This window comes from Desmodus rotundus, chromosome 3 (genome assembly GCF_022682495.2).
Source record: "Desmodus rotundus isolate HL8 chromosome 3, HLdesRot8A.1, whole genome shotgun sequence".
NCBI lineage: Eukaryota > Metazoa > Chordata > Mammalia > Chiroptera > Phyllostomidae > Desmodus > Desmodus rotundus.
Genome location: NC_071389.1, coordinates 1,415,870 through 1,429,257, shown reverse-complemented (window position 1 = coordinate 1,429,257; position 13,388 = coordinate 1,415,870). Strand labels below are relative to the sequence as shown.

The 13,388-nt window shown below is 62.4% G+C and overlaps 1 protein-coding gene across 4 annotated transcripts in view; it reads right to left on the bottom strand.

The window, feature by feature from the left end:
• Positions 1-7,065: 7,065 nt before the first annotated feature.
• Positions 7,066-13,388, bottom strand: part of PRDM16 (PR/SET domain 16) — a 281,781-nt gene continuing 275,458 nt past the window's right edge. For all 4 annotated transcript variants that reach the window (XM_053920486.2, XM_053920484.2, XM_053920485.2 and 1 more), the window contains 3 exons: positions 12,847-13,083; positions 11,809-11,986; positions 7,066-10,621 (listed from right to left, as the gene is read on the bottom strand). In XM_053920486.2, the coding sequence (XP_053776461.1) occupies positions 10,487-10,621; positions 11,809-11,986; positions 12,847-13,083 (550 nt within the window). In that variant the 3' untranslated portion in view covers positions 7,066-10,486. The remainder of the gene's footprint in view (positions 10,622-11,808; positions 11,987-12,846; positions 13,084-13,388) is intronic.

Genomic DNA, 13,388 nt, shown 5'->3' with positions numbered 1-13,388 from the left:
ATCAGCACAGAGCCCAGTCCCACTCAAGGACAGGAGTAGAGGGGGCGCTCGCCTCCTTCCTCCCGGGTTCGACACCTCTGTTAACACAGCCTCTTCCTGCTGTGGTGCTTACCTGTGTCCATTTTACAGCACAGAGCCCAGGGCCTGGGGACAGCTGGAGCTCAGCATGGGCCCGGTGGCTCGCCGATGCGGCCTGAGATCCCAGGACTCAGGTCCCCTCCCCGGCCCATCTCCAGGTCCCCTTGTCAGGAAAGGCCCATTGCCTGATGGACTACCCTGCGTGGGTCCATTTGCAGCCCACTGGCTGTGGGTTTGGGGGAGCTTCCAGGTGACCCCAACCCCCGTGCTGAGCACAGGCCTTGGGCTGTGGACAGGGCGCAGGGGCCCGCCAGTCCAGGGGACAGCTGAGTGGGCACACAGGCCCCCCTTCTGTGGCGCCTGCCTCCCCTGCGTGGCCCGCCTCCTGAGCTGGCTGCCCTGTGCTGGGCCAGGGGCCGCCACAGGCTCTTGCGGCTGGCTGACACTCTCCCAGGTGTCAAGATTCGAAGGGCCGCCCTGCCTGGCACACCTGAGGCCTGCCCAATTCCCACCTGCTTCAGCGCCCCTGCGTCAGCCCTGCAGCTGGGCCCAGCCTCCTGCCAGTCGGGTACGGCAGAACCTGGGCTGGCCGGCCACAAGCACGGGCCTCACAAGCTGTCAGTTTTATCTGCATGCGTGTCGGGTGTGAGTCCGAGGGCTGACACCTGTGGGTGGCATCCCGGGCGCCGTCACCTCCAGGGTGGCCTGGCCACTTCCGGGCAGCTCCGGGAAAGGCAGGCAGCTGCTGCCCTCCAGAGGCCATTGCCGGTACTGCACACACGAGGCCTAGGCTGCAGGAGGGAAGCCCCGCACCTGCCTGGGGCACCTTGGCCTGCGGGAGACCGAGGCCCCGCGGGTTCCTACGCGGGCTTTCCCGTGAAGCCCTCTTCCAGAACCCGGCTTGGTTACTGCAGGCTCAACCCACCCTCCCCCCGATCTCGCTCTGAAATCCAGCGCTTGTAGAGGCCAATCCAGCACACTGGGTCTGACTCGGTCTGGCTCTGCCCCCGACGAGAGGCTTCGGGGTGTCTCCCTGGGATGGGGGCTTGGTGCGTGGTTCGGCCGCGTGACCGGAACAGTGGCTTAGCCTCTGGGCCCCCGTTGTCCCTGCTGTGCGGCAGGGTTTGATGATGACGGGCAGGGGGCAGAAGGAAGCAGGCGTCACAGTGACAGTCTCGGGGGGGGGGGGGGGTAGGGGGAGCCCTGCATGCTGGCCAGTGGGGACAGGTCTCTGGAAACCTCTGCACCCTCGTGGGTCCACGAGCACGCCAGGCCAGTTCTCCTGCTCCCGCGAGAGGAGGCCCAGGAGGCGAAAGTCTCCTCAGTGTAGGAACAGAAGGGACCTTCCTCATCCCCCTAAGGGCGTCTGCCGCTGACGTCATACCCCGTGCCTCAGGCTGGAAACCCGAGCCTGTCTCCTGGGGCCTGGAGCAGGGCTGAGACGCCCCGCTCCCCATGCTTTGGCCCCTTCGGTTGTGACGGGGAGAGAAAAAGCCACGAGGACACACATTTTGGAAAGGAAGAAGTAGGACTCTCTCTCTCTCTCTCTCTCTTTTTGGTAGATGACTCGGGGCATCTGTGGCCCTTTACAGAGAAGACGCCCCCCCAGCCTCGCCCCCACTCTCCGGCCCCGCCTCCCTCACCTCCGCAAGGGGTCTGGTGTTAATCCAGCACATGCGTGTTCCTTGTGCACACACACCGCCATAGCCAGTCTGGGCCGTGCTCCCTGCCGGTGAAGGGCTGTGTCCATGTGCTGTGTTCATCGGCGCCCCCTGGGTGGTCCTGGCCCGGCTCAGCAACTAAGGCTCGAGGAGGACCCACACCAAATGCCCGGGGTGAGGCATATCTGGGAGCCCCTGAACTGGCCCCCTCCACCTGCCCCGCTTCGTGTGGCTGTGTGTCTTCTGCTCACTGCATTTGAGAAGCTGGCTGCCCCCTTGGTACCAGCTCTTGGGGCCTCTTGGTGGCCAGAGGCCACACACTGGGTCCCAGGAAGAAAGGGACAGCCCCCTGCCTCTGCAGCCCTCTTCTGCCCTGGAGCTGCAGGGGAAACTCTGCTGCCCCCTCCTGGTGGGGATGAGCGGTGCTGGAGATGTCCCTCGGAGCAGGCTGCACTCTCGGCCCCAGGCTCCTGGCTGGAGGCCACCTCACACCCCAGGCCCCTCCACCTTCTTGAGCAAACCATAGGCCGCCGGACCCCTCTGTCTGGACCCTTGTCCTCATGAAAGCCACCGTGGATTTGGCCCTTTGACCCGAATGAGGACACATCTCAATTTTTGGAAGACTTTTGCTACCCTGGGAAATAAAGTTCACGAATCTCAAAATAGCTTCTCTGCAAATAATTGGAAGGCGCACTTGGCCCAAAATGAATCCGAAGGGCAATTCAAAGCACCTCTTCTCCCAGAAAACAGATTCCTCATTGACGCATTTTTCCCCTGTTGGTCTCTTTCCCCATTTCCAAAGTGGAGTCTTTCCCTTCCGCCCTCTACGCGGGAGCCGGGCTGGAGTAAGACAAAGTCTGCTTGTCCGCAATATGGGCATCTGCTCTCCCACCCCACCCTGACAATGGGGCTATTATCAGACGGCCTCTTATCCCTGGGCTTCCCGCTCCCCTCGGGCTGACAAGGAGGAAGGTTGCCAGGCCTGATGGAGATGGGGGCTTACCCTGGATGGAGCCCCGGTGCCAAGACCCAAGGGCCATGATGCGCATGGGAGAGATGCCAGGCGTTCCCCAAAGGACTCCTGCAGGCAGGGCCAGTCACCAGTTTCCTGATTCACATCAGCTGCCCTCTGAGAATGGAAGTGTATTTCTGAGAGAGGAGGCTTGCAGGCTGGGGGGGGCCTGGAGCTCTGGGCACAGCCGTGTGGGACCCTTGGGGCTTCAGGTCTCACCCGAGTTTGTCCGTGTTGGGAGGAAATGACCCGAAATGCTTACACGCTTCTCCAACTCATCCTACCGCCGGAAAATGCACTTTAGCAGAAGGCTCAGTTGTTCCAAGATCAACTACTGTGTCTTGCCTTTGGCAGCTACTGGCAGCTGCTATTTGGGGGACCCCAGGCGTCACCCCCATTACCTCCATCAAAACATGTTCAGGTCTCTTTGGAGGCATTGAAGCTCCCAGAATCCGTGTTGAGCGGGGGCCCTTAGAGCAAACCATTTACTCATCCATCTACCCATCCACCCATCCACCCATCCACCCACCCATCCATCCACCCACCCATCCATCCACCCATCCACCCATCCACCCATCCATCCATCCATCCATCCACCCATCCACCCATCCATCCATCCATCCATCCACCCACCCATCCATCCACCCACCCATCCATCCACCCACCCACCCATCCATCCATCCACCCATCCACCCACCCATCCATCCATCCATCCACCCACCCACCCATCCATCCATCCACCCATCCACCCATCCATCCATCCATCCATCCACCCATCCATCCATCCACCCATCCACCCATCCACCCACCCATCCACCCACCCATCCACCCATCCATCCACCCGCCCATCCACCCACCCATCCACCCACCCATCCACCCACCCATCCACCCATCCATCCGCCCATCCACCCATCCATCCATCCACCCATCCACCCATCCACCCACCCATCCACCCACCCATCCACCCACCCATCCACCCACCCATCCACCCATCCATCCACCCATCCATCCGCCCATCCACCCATCCATCCATCCACCCACCCATCCACCCATCCATCCACCCATCCATCCGCCCATCCACCCATCCATCCATCCATCCATCCATCCATCCATCCACCCATCCATCCATCCACCCATCCACCCATCCGCTCATCCATCCACCCACCCACCCATCCATCCATCCATCCACCCATCCGCCCATCCATCCACCCATCCATCCACCCACCTATCCACCCATCCATGCACCCATCCATGCACCCATCCATCCACCCACCCATCCACCCATCCATGCACCCATCCATCCATTCCTGCAGCCCACCCTCTACTCAGAGTGAGTCTAAGCCGGGCTTTGGGGATGGAGAGACCCATCAGGACATTCATTCACCTTCGCAGCCCCAATCCAGTGTGTGGGAGTTTCTGGCCCAGAGGACAGAGGCTCAGGGCCCCTGCGTGTCTGTGGGGGGCGGCCCTGGACCCTAAAGCTAACCTGCAGAATGGGCTTGCCACCTGGTTTCTCCCATTGACACTGTAATCTCATTCCCTTCCTGTCTCACAAGGAAAACGGAAAGGACAAAGGTCGCCTCAGCCTTCATGGGCAGCGAGCTATTTCCTCTCCCGTGGAGACGCGGACCCTGGCACAGCTCTGGGAGGGAAGGCCACAGGCCATCCAGCGTGGGCGGGGCTGCCTTGTCAGACAGACACCTGGGCGTGGGGGGTGAGCCACCCACCTCACCTCTGAGTCTGGTGGATGGAAGTGGCCTTGGGGAGGGTCGGCTGCTGTTGTGAGCCCGGGAACTGGGAGCTGTCTCCTGTGGTATGAGGGGGTGGGGGATGGCATGCAAAAGGGGGTAAGGAGCTCTGTGGAGGGAGAGGAGGCCAGAGGGCCCCGGGGGGTTGGGCAGGTGAGAAGTTACCTGTGGGAGTGGTCAAGTGGGTCAGCAACTGTGGTTGTGATAATGAGCAGGTGTCGGGCCACCTAAAAGCCTCCGGGACACTGGCTGGGATGTCCTGCAGAAGATGCCCCTCGGAGAAGCGGGAGAGCCGTCAACACGACCCCACTGGGAAACCGCTAGGGAGGGATGGCCCCCTCACAGCCCCCAGCCGAGGAAGCTCCAGGCAAATCTCTTCCAGGTGTGCCCTCCTCCAGGTCTGCCCCCCTCCAGGTCTGCCTGCCCCTGCACACGACCCATGTTTGAGGAGCCAGGGGCACCGCTGTATAGGCCGGAGGTCGACCAGCAGGCGGTGGCAGGGTGGAGCCCAGGACAGGGCAGGGGTATTTGTATGTGGCAGACAAGGCTGGCCTCGTGGGCTGCAGGCCTAAGGGCCACCTGGGTGACGCCTGCTAGTCTCTGTGTCAGCGGGAAGTAGAGTGCAGACACTGTGAGCGGCAGGGCTGGGGAGCTCCCTGTGGGTGGGTTCCTGACAGGACCCGCCGTCTGCCTTAGGTGGTTTCACCAAGCCAGCCTGTCGGCCAGGGCAGACTCCGGGTGGGGGGCTGAGCTCCTGCGGAGGTGGGGGGTCTCCAAAGGAACATCTGGGGACTCAGGAGGAGGCACGCCCTGGGCAGGCTGGGTCTGCTCCCCCTGCAGCCCAGGCATGTGCGCACCCCCTGTCCTGCCCTGTTCTGTCTGTCTGTCCGTCTGTCCATCACCTGTGGGGTAGGCTTAGCCCTGGCTTGGGGCAGGGTGAGGGGGCTGGGCCTGCGAGGAGGGCTGGCTGGTGGGGACGTCCACCCTCAGGAAGGGGCTGGTTTAGGACCAGCCTTACGGGGTGGGCTCTCCCACCACTTCTGGGAGGGACACTGTGTCACCAAGAAGGCAGCCACTACACCTGGGGGAAGACACACCTGAGGCTGGAATGCCTGGTCACGGGTACACCTGGAAGGAGCCACGTCTGGGGAGAGACACCCCTGAAGGAGGGCATGTCTGAGGGCCACTGTGCCTGGAGGCCACCGCTGTCCCTGCAGGGCTGGCCAGGCACTTGGTGCCCCCCCGCCCTGGCGGTGCTGTTGGAAGGATGGCGTCCCCGCACGAGAACCTGTCACCAGGGAGGCCCGGGCCAGGCCGGTGAGCCTGGGCGCTGGCCGGCGCCGCTGCTGATGCCCGGGGCCTTTCTCCCTCAGTGAAGCTCGCTGGCGCGGAGGTTAGAAAAGCACACAGATTTATTGCATATCAATCTCATGTATAAATTCATTGTAGCCTCGGAAAGATTACATTTGGTATACAGTCCTATTCTACAGCATTAGCCTCGAAATCAGCGTCGCCTAGGCTTCCTCTGAAAGACGGTTCTCCACACAAGTACTTCTGCCTCTCTCTCTCCAGCGTCCCAACGAAAGTGGCAGGAGCGTCCTTGCCGCGGCCGCCGCCGGCCACACCCGGAGTCCGTGGGAGCCCAGGGCAGCGTGGTCCTCGTGCTGGTGGCTCAGGACTCCTCGGCCCTACTCACACAGTTCATAAGTGCATCTACGGGATTTCCTTTTTCATAAAAACGTCACGACCAGACACGATAATGACCGCTAAACACCAGCCATGCACAGTTTACTGGTAACAGAAGCAATTTACAATCCGGGGACATGGGACGAACACCAGCCTCCTTCTTAACGGATTTTTCTTTAAAACATTTTATGAAAACCAGACATTTACATTTCTTTCTCAACGCTATACAGTCCTCAAAGAAAAAAACGAAAACAAACTCAACCAAATCTGTAAGGTAACCATGGCGAAGGACTTCGCGGCTCCCAGGCGCGGGCTCCTCCAGGCGCGTGCCCAGCTGCCCTGGCCTCGGGGCTCAGCAGCTGCCCTGGCTTGGGGCTCAGCTCCCTCGTCTGGACGAGGGCCGCGCCACGCAGCTGCCGCTCCCGGAGGAAACCTTCCGCTTCGCTTCTTCACACGTAAATTGCACATTTGGGAACTCAAGCTGCCTTGTCATTTTCTTTTCTTTCTTCCTCCCCCCTCCCCGCCCCCGGAAGTGGTACTACGAATCAGGGACGGAAAGGAATAGGACCAAAGAACTGGAATGGAAGGAGAAAAGGAACGCTCCTTGGAATAACGCAAGAATGTCTTAGTCACAGTATCACTCGTGGCTACGGAGACAGTTACATGGCTTTCGATACCCAGCTGGCCTCCTCTGACCAGGAGTAGCTGCGTCCTCGGGCCCCCGTGGGGACGGGGAGGTGCCAGCTCCCCCTCTGTCCCCGGGTAGCAGTGCAGGGGTGTGCTCTGCGGGTGGCGCTGCCCGCCCCCCCCCCCAGGACAGCACAGAGAAGACAGCTCAGTAGATTTCAGTCACTTGGGCGGGGGATGGGGGTGGGGGCAGGGGCCACAATCCAGTGCTTGGGGGCTGACGCTCGTGATATGTATTAGGGCAAGTGCTCTGCGAACGCTCCCTGAGGAAGCAGCGAGAACGGAGGAGGCCAAGGGCCCCGAGTTTCCGGGGCCGGGCTGTGGGGCCATGGGGCTGGAGGGCCATCAGGCCTGGGCGGACTGGCTGTGCTCTTGGCCTTGCACAGGGAGGCCACATGGCTGGGTGGGCTCTCGGCTCACCCATCCACAGGTCCACGCTCCAGGCTGCCGGGCCAGCTGCGGAAACGCGCACGCCGGCTTTGAACCGGGGGCCGCTGGGTCCCATTCATGAAGCGTCTGGCTGGCCAAGGGGCCGGCAGCCCGCGCGTCCTGACCTGGGGTCCTGGGAATTCGAGCAGCGGCGCGAGGGTGCCCGCTGCTTGGGGCCGGGGTCTGGGGGATGTTGGAGGGAGGCGGGAGGGGGCCTCTTTCTCAATTTCCTCTTGGGGATGAGCGTCAACCGTCCAAGTGAGGGAAGCAGATGCGGCTGGACCAAGGAGCCCTGGCCCCGGGCAGACCTGGCGCCGTGGTACCCCCGGGTTACAGCCCAGGAAAACAGTGTTCAGCCAGCCAGCCAGCTGGCCACCCTGACGCATTGGTGCCAAGGCTGGGATCTCAGGATTGTCTGGCTCAGCCAGATTCCTGGGCCCCAGGGGTCTCCTGGCACAGGCTGGCACCAGCATCAAAGACCAGGGCCTGGGTGAGCAGGCCGGTGCTGAGCCCAGGGCCCAGGAGAACCGGGAAGGGGCCCGCTGCACTCTGGGGCAATGCCTCCCGGACGCACGAGGCAGGGGAGTAAGTGCATTCTATTGGGGGTCCACGGAAGGGGCCCTCAAACCTGCCAAGTGCTGCAGCCCTGGCCCTGGGCTCGTTCTCAGGGGGACAACATGTGGGCCTTGAAATGTGCGGTGGGGCACCTGGGGAAGAGGGGGGAGGAGCTTGTGCTTGGGAGGTCGGCCGAAATGACAGAACGGGACTCTCAACAGAGACCCAGGGGTGGACAGCAAGGGCAGCCCTGGTCACTCAGGTGCCACCCGCCCAAACTGCCTATTTCAGACGGAGCCCTATTGCAAAAGAAAGCACACACCTTATTCTTTAGCAGAAATCATGTAATTTGGGTTTACAGAGATGGGTCATTTCGATCTGAGGTTGACTTTTCAAAGGGATCCCACCGAGAACAAGGGCAAGGTGGGTGTTCAGAGCCACGCCTGGCAGCTCCGGCTGAGGGATGGGCGCCGATGCTCATGCAGACACGTGAGAGGTCCTGTCGGCAAATCTGTGTGGCAGAGGCCACAGCTGGCTCTTCCCGGCAGCCCTGGGGACCACCGCCGGCACACGTGTGCGAGGGATGCCGGGGCGGGTCTCAGTCTGGCTCCCTCGTGTGGGTTGGAGAAAGGAGGTGAGCCCTTCCCCTGGGACGTGCAGGCTGGGGCACCCGCAGGGGCCTCCCCATCGGGGTCTCCAGGGTGAGGCTGGACCCCCAGCGCCGCCCACACAGAGGACCTGGGCCCGGAGCCAGCGCGACGTGCATGTGGGGCGTCACCTCGGCAGGGACACTTCCCGCCACCCCGGGGCCAGAGCGGAGGACACAGCCCCCAGGAGACAGTCCCACGTTTGTGAGGGCAACTTGGGCGATGCGCTTTTTCTCTCGTTGGGACACTGTTACTCTGTTGTCTGCCAAACGATAAAAGAAATAAATAGAACACTTGTCTTAAATGCGATACAACCAAAACTCAGATTGAACAGAACACGTGATTGTCTGGGAGTCGGGCGGCTACGACGGCGGAGTTCGCGGGAGGGACGCCGGGATATTTGGCACATTGAAAACCGCCCCACTCCCTGGTTCTCGGTCACACAACACACAAACCTTATTACACGGTTTTGGTCCTTCACTGGATACTTATATTAACATTATTTCTTCACAATAAGAATGTCTAATGCCAAAAATACTGTTAAGGAAGAAATAAAATAAGAAAAGAAATGAATTAGAAAAAATTACAAGTTATATACAGATTAAGGTAAATTCCATCAGGGAAAAAATTATTATGTGAGATTGGCCCCTATGGGAATAATTTAAAGCCCGTGAGTGGAGAAGCAGACTGGCCCCCAGGGAGGGAGACGCTGTCCCCGAGGGGCTGTGCTGTCCTCGTGCTCTGCAGTGGGTGTCCCGGTCCTGTCTGGACGTCCTCCGGTTGTGAGCCGGGTCCCACCTGCCAAGAACCCACGCAGAGGGCGGGAGAGGCAGCCGTGTCCTGGGTCCCAGGGCTCAGGCGCATGGGGAGCTCGGCGGTCTGCTCGGGTAGTGGGGAGCGCCCGCCGCCTCCCCTTGCTTGTCTGACAGGATGGGTGAGGCGGGGGCGGCAGACCAGGGTGTGGCCAGTGGGGTGGCCCTGCTTTCTGAAGAGCAGCGATGGGGTGGGGGGCGGCTGGCCCAGGGGCGGCCAAAGACAGACCCGGGGGAGGAACATAAGCTGCCCGGCCCACCTCTGCAACCTTCCCATAGAATTGGGAGGTCTTGGGAGGGGCTGCTTGGGGACCATGGGCGCACATCACATGTTACACAGTGTCAGGCATGTCTCCCAGTCCCAGCCTCCGGCCAGCCCAGGACGCCGTCTCTAAGAATCCTTGGTACAGTCAGAAATGGCTCACGGGAGCGGCCCCACGCCCCAGGCTGGTCGGGGCCACTGGAACCACTTGGCTTCACACACGGGGTCGGGGATAGAAAACTTCTCCCTTGTCCGCAGGATAAAGACCTCGCCCAGCACAGGGCGGGCTCCCAGGCGGGCTTGGGTTTGCACAGACTCCAAAGCGATGCAAAAATGACTTTTAAAAAACAATTTGCAAGTCCTTTTTCGATTTCTTTTTTCTTTTCTTTTTTTTAAAAAATACTGTCTATTTTTAAAACCACATGCTTAAATAGATTCTGTTGTCAATAAGGTCTCCAAAAGGGTTATTCTTGTAATTTTTACTATGAAAACTGTTCGGGCCACCTCCCTCTTGCGATCGCAGCCGCCTGTCCTTCTCTCCCCGTGTCCGGAAGTGGCCCCTCTTCAGTTTGGGGTAAAAATCATGCCCTTGCCCACCAGGTCGATGCCACGACGCCGTTCCCGCGAGCAGCGCCCACGCCGGGCACCGTGTTGTCCTCGAGACCAACTCTCAGAGATGTGACCTCGACAACCGCTTTGGGGACTTCCGGTTTCTCAGTTTTCACTGGAAAAGTTGAGTTAAACCAAGGTGCGGGGGGACAGACAGGAGTGGTCGAACGCAGGTGATGAGGGGGCTCCCCGGCCCCAGGCCGCACTGGTCCCCGAGGCCTGGCCTCCACCTTCCACAGCTGAGGGTTCTGTCGGGACACGGGGCTCCTCGAGTGGACTCTGTCCCCGGCCCCCGGTCGGTCAGAGGTGGTTGACGGGGTTAAAGGCTCCGGACTCGGGTGCGGGTCCCGTGATGCTCAACCAGGCGTCCAGGGGACTCTGGGCAGAGGCGCGGAGAGGCGTGTCCTCGGAAAGGGACAACATCATTGTGTACGCCTGGTAGGGACACGGACAGACAGGTGAGTGGTGCGCGGGGGGCCTCTGCAGACCCCAGGCCGGCTCCATCCTCGCCCCTCCCCAGCCTCCCGCTGCCCCTGGCCCGCTCAGACCTAGGCCCCAGATGGGAGGGGACAGCGAGGTGCCGGGGCCTGGACCAGAGGCCAGACACCCCCTGCCCAGCCTGGAGGAGGGAGACAGGAGGACAGCAGAGGGCAGCCAGGATGCCCCGGCCCCAGCCGAGGGGCTCCCTTGGCCTCAGGGTGCTCGCCCCATGCTCACCTCCCCCATTGCCACCCCCCTGTTTCTCTGCCTGGTGCTCTGCAAACACGTATGGGCAAGCGTGTGCTTTGGGGGGGCCCTGGGCATGGCTGGTGGTCACTGCCGGGACCCCATCCACAAGGGTCAGTCTCTGCCTGAGGCCACCAGGGTGGACAACCATGGGACCGTGCAGAGCTGCTCCGGGGAGGACTGCACACCCGGCCCAGAGTGCGGCCCAGACAGCCGGAGGGGCGCCAGGGTCCGGGCCACCGCAGCGGGCGGGGCTGGGGGAAAGCTCGCTCTTCGCCCTACCCCAGTTCACAGTCAGGACAGAGTTAGTAAGAAGACAAAGACAGACACACAGACGGCTTGGCTGGGACTCGGGGGGGGGGGGGGCTGCAGAGAGCTGCCTGCGACCCGCCACCCCAAGCCCACAGAGGACCGGGAGGCGGAGCCCTGTGGCCGCCGGCACTGGGGAACCAGACGAGGGGCCCCTGGGGCCCAGCTCGCCACCGCCTGGCCCTGTCACACTGCCAGCTCGAAACCAGTGCCTTCCTGCCGGGCGGCATCCTGCAGGGAAACCTGGGCTACCAGCCACCCTGGCGAGATCAAAGCGGGAGGCCGAGGCAGCTTCATGCTGGACACCTGCACGTGCAGGCCTCCCTCTGGGGCCGAGAGGGCAGCGACTTCCGTGCCCCCGAGCGCTCTGGCTCATGTCCCTCTGCTCTCAGCCTCTCCCTGCCCCACTCTTGCTGGCAGGGAAGTGGCGGTCCCTGGGGCATCCCTGTGGCTGCGGCAATGGGCACCGGAGGGCCAGTGGGCCCCGTGCACCCCCTAGGTGGGCGTGGGGTGGCCGCACGCAAGGAGAGGCTGTCCCTGCCGTCCCGCCTGGTGGGGTGGGCAGGGCAGGCTCTGCGGGCACCTACCTGGTTCTTAGCCTGCCTGTACAGGGTCTGTTTTAGGGCCTCAGAGTCTAAGGCGGAATTAAGGACACCTTTAACTTCGAACGCTTCCTCGGCTGCTCTGCGCAGGTCCAGCCCCTTCCCAAAAGTCGGCACCGGCTCCAAAGCTAACAGACCGCCTGCTCGCTGCTGCTCAACACACCTGCACCAATGACCGGGAGAGGGCCTGCGGTCAGCCCGGCCGGCCTTGGCCTCCTCTCAGACGCCCCTCGGCCGGCTCCGTGCCTGCATGCATGCCACAGCGTCTCCACGAGCCACGTGCACAAGGAGACAGACACACAGACACGTGGACACCAGGACGGAAGCCACACGGATGCAGGACATGGACAGACACGGGACCATGGGGGTCAGTATGAGCACAAGTGTCACAAGCAGCAGGCGGGGCGCCCGGATCCCCAGGCACAAGAATAGAGGGGAGGCCTTGGTCCCCAAGACCCTGGGTGGCTCTGGAGGGGCCTGAGGGCCCCTGTCCCGGGGGTGGGGGAATAGCTGTCTCAAGGGGGCTCCCCAGGGGCTCTGGGAAAGCTGGCACTGCTGCTGCTGCTGAGGTCAGCGGCCAGCATCGGGATGTGGGGGTGAGTCTCCGGCCGGCACAGCTTCCAAAGCTGTGGGGGTTCAGCCTTGTGCCTGGGCCTGCGGGAGGCTGGGGGTCACTCCCCAGGCTGACGGGCAGCGTGGCTCCACCTGAGGGTCTGGGGCCAGCTCGCCCCGTGCCTTCCCCTCCCACACTGCTCCTGGGTTCTAGATGTGTGTGTGCATGCCTGTGCACGTGTGTGGGCATGCATACACACACATGCAGGTGTGTGCAGGGTGTGAGTGACTGGGCCCTGGCCCCTGCCCCAGGCTGGGCCTCTCCCTGGCGGAACCACCTGAGGGCGGAGAGGATGGCTGGTCCTCTGCCAGTTTCAGCCTGAGTGACCCACTGACGCCCCGGTCCCTCCCGGGCTGGGCCCCGGCACACTCCGCTGCCCCTGCCTAAGGCCCACAGAGGCCGGCACCCACCTTCGGGTGTGGTCGAAGCCCACAGCCAGGGAGGTGGGTGGCTCCTCATCCTCCTCGTCCTCGTAGGTGCCCTGGGGCTCGGGCGTGGGGGACACATTGTCCTCCTGGGACTTCCCTGCCAGGCTGTCGTCATCCTCCTCCTCCAGCTCCTCTTCCTCCTCCTCCTCCCCGTCCTCCGGCTTCCCGCTGGCTAGGCCTGGACACTGCGGGGTGCCGTCCAGCTCCTGGACTTCTGGCCTGAAGTGACAGGGCAGGAGTTGGCCACGGGCCCCCAAAAGCCGGAGACTCGGCTGCAGTCGGCTCCTCCCAGCTCCCACGAAGACAGCCTGCCCTCCTGGTCACAAAAGCCCCAAGCTGTGGTCCTGGGCTGTCCCTGCCCTCGGCCTCAGCCTGTCCCTGTGGGGCGAGGGATCCGGGGAGAGGAGGAGGCTGGCCAAGCATGTGGCAGGGGGTGGGCAGGGCTCTGATGCCGCAGCGGACACTAGGCCACGTGGGTCAGTGTGTCAGGGGTGCCATGGCCAGCTGGGCAGGGAAGGGGTCCT